Consider the following 10,616-nt stretch of genomic DNA (forward strand, 5'->3'; position numbering starts at 1 on the left):
GATAGCCACCAACCCCCAAACCCATTGGGAAGACCTTGATGCTTGGCCCAAGGCCCCCTTAGATAGCTACCAACCCCCAAAGCCTTCAGGAAGACCCTGAAGCTTGCCCAAGGCCCCCTTAGATAGCCACCAGCCCCCAAACCCATAGGGAAGACCTTAATGCTTGCCCAAGGCACCCTTAGATAGCCACCAACCCCCAAATCCCTTTGGAAGACCTTGACCCTTGTCCCAAAGCACCCTTAGATAGCCACCAGCCCCCAAATCCCTTTGGAAGACCTTGACCCTTGTCCCTAAGCACCCTTAGATAGCCACCAATGCCCAAAGCCCTTGGGAAGACCTTGATGCTTGCCCAAGACACCCTTAGATAGCCACCAGCCCCCAAACCTCCTGGGAAGACCCCGATGCTTGCCCAAGGCCCCTTTCGATAGCCACCAGCCCCCAAAGCCTTCAGGAAGACCCCAAAGTTGGGCTACACCCTCACCAGAAGGATCCACACGTTCTTCCGTGCAACTTTAGGGTTCCTGACTCCACTCCACGTCCCAGGCCAAACCCTGCCTGTCGTCTTGGCCTCGCACACCCGATTATTTATGTGCTAGGCAACAACATGACATCTTTCCTGGCAACACTCGCAGGCTCCGAGGCCGAGGGAGCTCTAACTAGCGAGGAAGGTTCCTGGGACCACGAGCTCCAGCTCCCAGGTTGAAATCCGGCGAGTTTAACGCGCCCTCGCGCGAGTTGGCCCCATCGTGTAGGGAGATAACGAGGAGCAACGGCCACCCCACGCTCTACGGGGGCAACACGGCCCCTCACCCATGTCGAGTCTTGGGAAAGATTAACAGTCGCTGCACATTGACACCAGGCCCCGCGAGAGATTATCAAGGCACCTCGGCCGGGTGCCTATCTCATGTCTTCCCTATCTTTCCTGGAAGGGGTTCAAGGGAGGGCCATAAAAACGGTCTAGATGTTGGCAAACGTGCCTCAAGGGCGGGAAAACCCGAACTGTTCAGCTTGGAGGAAAGGTTTGGAGGTGGCCGGGTCTCCCTTTCCTCATCTCGCAAGGAGAGGGATGGAACCCAGAGGGTTTCCACCCCGGAGCAGTTGTGTGAGGATCCACCTGGTCAAGACAATTTTGTTTCCCTCAATGTGCTCCTAAAAACAACGCTCCAATTAAGACCAACAGCAACGTGACGTCACCTCACCTAAACACACATCTCCCCTAGGACAATCCCTGGGGATGCAGGGCCTGGAAGCATTTGGGCCTCCTATTTTGACCCTTAATTTTGTCTTCCAGGCTTGGACAGAGCAGCTGCTCTGGCCAATTCCTCCTGCCTCTCGTCTGGAAGTTCCTACAGGAAGGAGAGTTGGGTGGTTGATCTCCAGCGCAATGAAATTGGGGAAGAACAGCATTTTAGGACCTAACCACACATCGGTGGTCAATAATTTGCACCATCAGGTCTTCGTTCAAGGGAGAGTTCAAGGAAGAGGACTCTGTAGAAGACCATGGAGATACAACGTGTCCTTCTGATCTTAAATAATGTCCCACCCTATATGTCTCCTCTCCACATTTGCCTTCAAATGCCAGAGCTACCTTCACCCCTTGGTGAAGGTCAACCCTTCACCAAGAACACAACCACGCTGAGGTCCCATTGGGCAAATAGGCTGCACCATCGGCTTGTAAAACACCTTAACACCCTCCTCCAGAAGGACTTCCAGGCCCTGGGTGAACACGGAGCTCCTCCAGGAACACGTTCCCCATGGAGTCCCACGTCCCTTCCATAAGCAACCACACCAAGACCTCCGTTTCTTTGCTCTCACAGCGTTTCCAAACAAGCTCTTGGGGTTGTAGCACCTCCAAGACAGGGTAGGTCACACCAAGAGGTGACCAATGGCCAAGCAACAGCGATAGTTGCTCTCCAGAGCCAACAGTTTCTCCGAGGGCTTTGGAGAAGCCTCCAGCACATTTTCCTTCCTCCATTTCCTCACAAAACTGTTGGGACCAAGAGGACGAGGCAGAAAGGATTAAAACAAGGGGGAAAAAGGAGGAAAAGAAGAAGGTGGAGAAACAAGAGGCGACTGAAGATGGTGGAAAGGCTGAGCCGCAGCCACGCGCCATCCGTCTTGGATATTGTCCGTGCTGTTGGATCCGTATAAATTAAACGGAGCCGATGGCAGCACCTTCCCTGTCCCACACAGACCCCAGTCCGGAGCCTGGTCTTCCATAGGGTTTCACATAGGGAACCTTTCCATAGGATTTCTATCCGATCCTAAAGGAAAAGCCGCCTTCCGCTCTTCCCAGGCCCAGGGAGAAGCAGCCTCCAAATTAACAGATTTCGGGGCTGTAATTCTCTGCATTTCCCAACCTGAGATTCCCATCACCTCAATATTTATCCTGGTCTTAATCCATTTCCTCGACTCTCTCCAAGCTTTTCCCAATCTCATTCCCAGCCTCGGCTCTGGGAGAAGTTGCAAAACGCACCATTCCGGAGGGTTTTATCCCAAATTGGAAACCACCGGCTGTCTCCCGGTTCCTGTTTGCAAAGATCAATCCAAACAGGCAAAAGTTGGGAAGCAAGACACCCACCAACGCCCCAAGCCCTTGGCTTTGTCACCACCGGGTCCCCGTTGGCCAACAGCCTTGCGTTGGGGACCACAGAGCAGGACAGGCCATGCTAGGGACCTGGTGGCACCCCTAGAGCTGGTCATCCCTGCATAGGGGACCCGGTGGCACCCTACAGAGTAGGATGTTCCCTCATTTGGGACCTGGTGGCACCCCCAGAGCCACAGCTCATCCCTGCATGGGGGACCTGGTGGCACCACATGCTGCTGTGACACCCCCAGAGCAGGAGGTCCCCTCATTTGGGACCTGGTGGCACCTCTAGAACTGGTCATCCCTGCATGGGGGACCTGGTGGCACCCTGCAGACTGGGACATGCCCTCATTTGGGACCTGGTGGCACCCCTAGATCTGGTCATCCTTGCACGAGGGACCCAGTGACACCCCGCAGAGCAGGACATCCCCTCCCTTGGGACCTGGTGGCACCCCCAGAGTCACAGCTCATCCCTGTACAGGGGACCTGGTGGCACCACATGCTGCTGTGACACCCCCAGAGCAGGAGGTCCCCTCATTTGGGACCTGGTGGCACCTCTAGAGCTGGTCATCCCTGCACGGGGGACCTGGTGACACCCTGCAGACTGGGACATCCCTTCATTTGGGACCTGGTGGCACCCTCAGCACAGGACCTTCCTGCACTAGGGACCTGGTGGCACCTCTAGAGCTGGTCATCCCTGCACGGGGGACCTGGTGACACCCTGTAGACTGGGACGTCCCCTCATTTGGGACCTGGTGGCACCTCTAGAGCCACAGCTCATCCCTGCATGGGGGACACGGTGGCACCACATGCTGCTGTGACACCCCCAGAGCAGGAGGTCCCCTCATTTGGGACCTGGTGGCACTCCCAGCACAGGACCTTCCTGCACTAGGGACCTGGTGGCACCTCTAGAGACGGTCATCCCTGTATGGGGGACCTGGTGGCACCCCACAGAGTGGGACGCCCCTTCCTTTGGGACCTGGTGGCACCTCTAGAGCTGGTCATCCCTGCATGGGGGACCTGGTGACACCCTGTAGACTGGGACATCCCCTCATTTGGGACCTGGTGGCACCCCTAGAGCCACAGCTCATCCCTGCATGGGGGACCTGGTGGCACCACATGCTGCTGTGACACCCCCAGAGCAGGAGGTCCCCTCATTTGGGACCTGGTGGCACCCCTAGAGCCGGTCATCCCTGTACGGGGGACCTGGTGGCACCCTGCAGAGCGGGATGTCCCCTCATTTGGGACCTGGTGGCACCCCTAGAGCCGGTCATCCCTGTACGGGGGACCTGGTGACACCCTGCAGAGCAGGACGTCCCCTCATTTGGGACCTGGTGGCATCCCCAGAGCCACAGCTCATCCCTGTACAGGGGACCTGGTGGCACCACATGCTGCTGTGACACCTCTGGAGCAGAAGGTCCCCTCATTTGGGACCTGGTGGCACCCCCAGCACAGGACCTTCCTGCACTAGGGACCTGGTGGCACCTCTAGAGCCGGTCATCCCTATATGGGGGACCTGGTGGCACCCCACAGAGTGGGACGCCCCTTCCTTTGGGACCTGGTGGCACCTCTAGAGCTGGTCATCCCTGCACGGGGGACCTGGTGACACCCTGCAGACTGGGACGTCCCCTTCCTTTGGGACCTGGTGGCACCTCTAGAGCTGGTCATCCCTGCACGGGGGACCTGGTGACACCCTGCAGACTGGGACGTCCCCTCCTTTGGGACCTGGTGGCACCCCTAGAGCCACAGCTCATCCCTGCATGGGGGACCTGGTGGCACCACGACCTGCTCCGGCATTCCCAAATGTGGGATAACCCCAGGCCAAGCCGAATCCGGGTTATTCCCCAGGCATCCCGCCACGCGCCCGGATGCTCCGCGGTGGCCCCGGAGCCTCCGGCGCCGCTTCCCTCCGGCGGCTCCGCCGCTCCGGCTGCTCCCGGCGATATCCGCGGCGCTCCCGGCCGCAGGAAACCGCCCTCCCGCTCCCCCCGCCGCATCCCGGCTTGGAGCCGATAAAACTTCCCTGCCCTCCGGCAAAAGGGGCCGTTGAGGAAATGCAGCGGGAGACAAAACGCTCCGGGATTCGGACCTCGGCGGGGGCGGCATTCCCATGGGAAAGAGGGAAAAATAAAGCTTGGATCGCACCCGCTGAACGAGCTGCAGCGCTTCTAGAGCCCCTTCCCAAGCCGAATCCCGGGAATGAGCCTGATGGGGGGCTTGGGAAGCAGAGCCGCTCCTGAGCCTCATCCCAACTTCCGTGTGGGCTTTGGAGCCTCATCCTGGCTCCTTTGGCCATTCCCTATGGAGCTGGCACCCCAGCGACCGGCAACGCGGCCTTTCCTAAAGCTTTTCCGGCTTCTTTCCCGCTCTGCTTCCCTCTGTGCATCCCAGGAAGGGTTTTCCAACCGCGTGGATGCTTTTCCTCATCGCTCCGAAAAAAGCCAGCGGCAACCGCTGAATCCCGATCCGATAATCACGTTGGAAAACCACATTGCACCGAAGTATCCCGCAAGGCACCAAGCTGCAATCCCATGGGATGCCCTGCTGCACCTGATCCTTAAAATCCTCCTTTTCCCCTCGCTGATCCCTTAGGGATCTCTGCTGCGGAAGCGGAAGGAAATGAGTATTTGGGATGGGAATTTGGCAGGAAAAAAGGGATATTGGGGGAGCTCTGCAGGGTCTCCCTGCACAAGCTGATCCAGAGGGATGCTCCAGCGGGATGCTCAAATCCAGGAGCAATCCAAAACATTTCCGGACAACGAGCCAAGAAGGACCTGAAGCCTCTTGGATTTCCGGATCCGCTTCCCATTGAGCGGGAAGTCTGCGTGCAGCAAGGAAGTGCGGAAAAGCCGCCGGATTTTTGCATCCCCCTGGATTTTTGTGCATCCCTGAATTTTTTGCATCCCTGTCTGTGGTGCTGAACACGGGAATGTCACGGCAGAGATCCCGGCTAGCAATTCCTTCCGCTTTCCCATTCCCAAAACGTTTTCCACGACTTCCTTCTCCCAAGCTCTCCCGAAAACAGCATTGGGACCCTCCAAGCCCAACGCTCCACCGGGACATGCGGATACACGGGAAAAGGGTGGATAAGAGGCTCGGGAAGCCTCTCTTTCCATGCATCCCACTCTTTTCCAAGTGCTGTTGGGTTGGGAACATCCCAGCGATATTCCAACACTGGAATGTCCCCCGGTGACCACTCATCCCACCATCCACCAAGAAACATCCGTTTGAACGTTCCTCCAAGCGGAGCAAACCCCATGGAGCAGGAAAACACGGCGCCGGAAGACTCTGACATCTCCATCCCATTTTCCTTCCCAAAGAAACATCCCAAACGGTGCAAACAGGACCGGGAAAGAGGGACGGATGGACCCGGCCACCCTCCTACCTGCCACGTCCTGGGATTCCAAGGTGACGTCCGGCTCCTGGACGGAGAAGAAAGCGGATTCCTCCTCGGTTCCTGGAGTTCCTTGGCCACCATCCCGGCTCAGGGCCGGTGGATTTTGGGAAGGGAAGAGCTCCGTTCCCGCCGGATCCGGGCTCTCCGGAGCCTCCTCGACAAAAGGGGGGCGCTCCAGGGAGGCGAAAGGCTCTTCCGTGGGCTCCGGCGCTCCGGGAATCCGCCCGGCTCGGCCTCCGTCTCCCGGCCGTTCCCGTGGTTGCTCCGAGAAAGGAGGGTCGGGTTTCTCCATCCCTCGCCGCTGGCGCCGCGTCGCCCGCCCGGAAAATCCGCGTTTTCGGCCAGGGGATTGCCGGAAAAATCTGGGAGAAAGAGGGGAAAAAAAAAGGGAGGAAGGTGAGAGAGGAGCAGGGATTTTCTCCGGGAAGATCCCCAACGCGGCTGCACCGGGATGTATCCGAGGGGGAGCATCCAGTGGGTCTCTGTGTGAGGAAGCTCCCGAGTTTCCCATTTCGGGAGCGGATTCCTGGTACTGGGATGAGGTCGAGCGATCCTTCTCCATCCCCACACGGATCGGGATTGCGGAGAAGAGTCCCCTGCAAACGGACCCATAATTCCGCTTCCTCATCCCAAATCCGGGAAAGCTCCGCGTTTACTCCCTTCCCAAAACTTCCATTTCTCCAAGGACTCCGGCGCCATCGGGAAGAAACTCCGGGATGAGGGTGGGAGCACCGGGATGCAGCAGCGGGTTGGGCCGGCGCTTTGCCATCCAAAGCCACCATCCTCCATCCCAGCCTCATTCCCATCCAACCACCGCCATCCCTGCGGATCCAACACGGGAAAAATTCCCACTTATCCGCATGGAGCGCCCAATCCGCTTTTGCCGATAAAAAGCGCACGGGAAAGAAACCGGGAAGGAGGTTTCAGAGGGCTCCCATGGGACAAGCCCGGGCAGATCCCGCTCCGTCGGAAAGGAGGGAAAAAAGGGACAGCGGAGCAAAAAAGCGGAGCTTATCGGGAAGAAAGGAGCCCGGAGGAGCTAAATTTACCCGGGCGAGAAGGAGGCGAGGACTATAAATACCTTCAAGGTAACAATGCAAATGAAGAGAGGGAATTATCCGTGCTCTCCGGAGCCGCCTCTTCCCATCCCATCGCCCCGGGGCCACGGAGGGAGAGGCGAGGAAGGAAACCAGCCAGCCGGAGGAGCCGGAAAATAATAATTAATAGGAATAATAATAAAGGAAAGCAGGGGGAGCCGCTTTCCCTGATCCAGCGGGATGATCCCGCTCTGGAGCCCGTTGCCGTCTTTTTTTTTTTCCCTGCTCCAAGAGGTTGGTGGCTTTAAGGAGCCGCGCGGTGGCCTCAAATTCCCGCTTGGATTCATGGCACGTGGGTGTTATCGAAGGCTCTTCCATGCTCTTTCCCAAGTCAGAGGCTTCCCAAGGATTTTCCCATCCGGGAAGCGGAAGGGGGACACGGGATGGTTTTCCTGCTGTCTCCACGTGCGGACGCCTCGCTCGCGCCTTCCGTATCCGATGCGGGATATCCGATGTGGGAACGATGTCTCCCTCCGTCCTGGGTTATCCCCCCCTTTTCCTCCTTCTCCCAATCCACAGCCACACGGATCATAGACCAGGATCGGGCTCATCCATCGTCCCTGGGAAGGAGCATCCGGCAATCCGGGAAGAAGAGCTCGGAAACCAGAGACGGCATCAGCATAGGAATTTCTCCAGATGGAGCCGGATTGGACTGCTCGACCTCGGCATCCGAGATCGGGAAACCAAAAATAATACCAAAAAAGCTCTTATTCCAAGAGGATTCCTCAGTTTCCTACAGGTATCCAAAGGAGAGCTCCGACAATCCCGACTTTTGCCTGACACCTCTTTGCCAGCAGATCCCGACCGCCGCCGCCGGCTCCTCGCGCATCCCACGGACCAGCTGCTCCGTCGGCAGCCGGCGCACGGGGGAAAAAAAATCCCGACTCCGGAGTTTCTCCTTGGGAACGAGCCCCAAAAGCCGCTCGGAGCTTTCCGGCTTTTCGGGAAGCGCCGGAGATGCCGAGCGGGAGAGCGAGTGCCCCGAGGCGGCCGCGTCGTTGGGGCCCTTGATGGCCCCGCTTAGCCAAGTGGAAAAGCTTTTTTTTTTTTTCCAAAGCTTTTCCCTGGCTTTTCTAATCCTGGAGGAAAAACCCGGCGCGGACGGAGGCAGGGAGACCCCATCCCTCCTTTGCACCGGGATTCGGGAACGTACGCGGGGAAAAAAGGGAATTGAGCCCCCAAAATAAAGGAATTTGGGCACGAAGCAGAAGCCACTGGATGCAGCGATGCTGTGTCCCCCTTTCCTGGAAAAAAAACCCCAAATTATGGGAATTTGGGAGGGGAAAGTGGCATCCCCCTCCCTGCTGTGGAGAAAAAGCTCCTTCCCGCTCCGGCTTTGCCGGATGGCGAGAACCGTTCCCGCTCCGGCCGGTCCTACTGCATCCGTGTCCAACACGTTGCTTGGATGGGGTTTAAGGCTAAGGAAAACTCGGGAATGCCGGAGATCCCCCCTTGCTTTATCCGTATCCCACCACGTTTTTCCACACAGGGAGAGGAAAAAAAAAAAAACAGGGATCCCATCCTTAAAAAAAAAAATCGCTACAAAGATGGAAAGGGGGGAAAAGACCCTTTTCCCCACGGGACAAAAACAGGGATAAAAGGCTCTTTTCCCATGGGAAAAAGGTAGGGAAAAGGAGCGTCTTACCGGAGCCGGGTGCCGAGGAGCAGCCGCTCATGTCAAGGGAAGGAGCCGGATTCCGGCCACCCTCCCCCAGCCCATCCAGGCAAAGGCGGAGCAGGATCGGGGTGATTTAAATGCAAAAACGGTTAAGTGGGGACAATTGCTTCCTTCCCGGGAAAGGCCCAGGGAAAAGGGGAATCCATCCCGCCCGCTCCGAGCACAAAAAAAGCCCTGGTCGTTCAGAGCCGCTCGCTCAAAAAACCAGGGGGGAAAAAGACGCCAAAAAGCTGGGATTGGGAAAAGCCAGAGTTGGGAAGAGCTGCGGGTTGGAAAAGTCAGAGACGAGCCGGGAAAAGTCGGAGAAGAGCCGGGAAAAGCCGGAGACGAGCCAGTCCAAATGGCACGAGTTGTTTTCCCCCCTCTCCAAGCAGGAATAAGCGGTAGAGACGAGACGCATCCGACCGGGAAAAGCGGGACGCCGGCACCACCGGCTCTCGCTCTGGTTTTCCCAGATCCAGCGCAGGATCCGAGGCCGACGGAGCCTAAATCCAGCAGCGCCGCAACCTGCCCCAACAGCGGATTTTTCTCCCAAAATATTCCACCTTTCTGGCAAATCAAGAGGAATATGAGCGCTGGAGCTGGAATTCAATCCGGGGGGAATCCCGAAGTTGCTTCCCTGCAGGGGCAAAGCTGCTCCGAACCCGGGCCGAGACGGATGCCACAGGATTTCCAGGCATGGAAAAACCTCTGCCGAGCGGCGTCAATCCTCCGGAGAGCCCGGACAGCAGGAAAACTCATCCCAAAGCCACATTAACGAGAGCGTTTAACGGAGAAACACACTTTTTTCCCCACCCGGAGCAGGAATGATCCCTTGGGAAGCTCGCCCGTCGCTTCCACTTATACGGCAGCAAGGCAACTCCAAAGCCGAGCGTTGGATTCCAGGAGTGTTTGGATTATCCAGAATTCGGGAATTGGGCTCCAGAGTCCTTGGCGCTGAGGGATTCACTGCAGATGGCGGCGGGATTCCTTTTCCCGGGAATAGCAGTGGGATGAGAAGAGTCTGTCCATCGGGAAGAAGCCGGAACAAGGTCCTCCGATGCTGTTACCATCCCAGCCCGGCATCTCCGAGCCTCTCCGGAGCCGCTTCCGTTAACCACAGGGATACGGAGCATCGGAGCGCTCCGACCCCCTTCCCTCCCCTCCTTTCCCCGTCCTCCAGCACGGAGGAGCTCGGGAAGAGGGAAGCCGGCCCCGCAATTCCCGGCGGAGCTCGGGAAGAGGGAAGCCGGCCCCGCAATTCCCGGCGGAGCTCGGGAAGAGGGAAGCCGGCCCCGCAATTCCCGGCGGACGTCCCTACCTGCCGCCAAACCCTCCGGCTCCGCCGGCGCCCGCCGGCTCCCAGCAGGGGCTCCGCCACGCGCAGAGACCCGGCAGCTCGTCGCACGCTCCGGAACAGCCGGGAAAGAGGCCGGAGCTGGAAAAGACGCCGCGGTTCAGGCCGGGAACGGAGCGAGCGGAGCCGGAGCTGCGGAAAAACGGGAAGCGTTAGAGCAAGCGGGGGGGGAGAACCCAACGGGCCCCCCCAGCCCGGACGCCTGGGCCCCTGATGGCCCCGGCCCCGGTTCCCGCTCCCCTCGGGGCCGTCCCGGCTCCCTCTTCCCGGACGCCTGGGCCCTCGGGCACGGAAACCCAACCCGGACACTCCGGTGTCCCGTCCCCCCCCCCCGCCCCGGACGCCTGGGCCCCCTGTGCTCCCCCTTGTAACACCGGACGCCTGGGCCCCCCCTGCCCCGTTACCCACCCCCCCCAACCCGGTGCTGCCCCGGGACGCCTGGGTCCCTCCACCCCCCCCCGGACACCCGGGCCCCCCTCGGGCACCGGGACCCCCCCGGCCGCCCGGGCCCCGGCCCCCCC

General features: G+C 59.0%; 1 protein-coding gene across 1 annotated transcript in view; it reads right to left on the reverse strand.

The window, feature by feature from the left end:
- Nucleotides 1–7,104, reverse strand: part of WIZ (WIZ zinc finger) — a 37,845-nt gene extending 30,741 nt beyond the window's left edge. Inside the window, exons 1-2 of the mRNA XM_088535139.1 lie at nt 7,066–7,104; nt 5,973–6,346 (exon numbers count right to left, since the gene is read on the reverse strand). Coding sequence (XP_088391265.1) covers nt 5,973–6,276 — 304 coding nt within the window. The 5' untranslated portion in view covers nt 6,277–6,346; nt 7,066–7,104. The remainder of the gene's footprint in view (nt 1–5,972; nt 6,347–7,065) is intronic.
- Nucleotides 7,105–10,616: the final 3,512 nt, after the last annotated feature.

Source organism: Tinamus guttatus, unplaced genomic scaffold (assembly GCF_059628265.1).
Source record: "Tinamus guttatus ecotype Peru unplaced genomic scaffold, ASM5962826v1 Tinamus_guttatus_pri_ptg000617l, whole genome shotgun sequence".
Taxonomy (NCBI): domain Eukaryota; kingdom Metazoa; phylum Chordata; class Aves; order Tinamiformes; family Tinamidae; genus Tinamus; species Tinamus guttatus.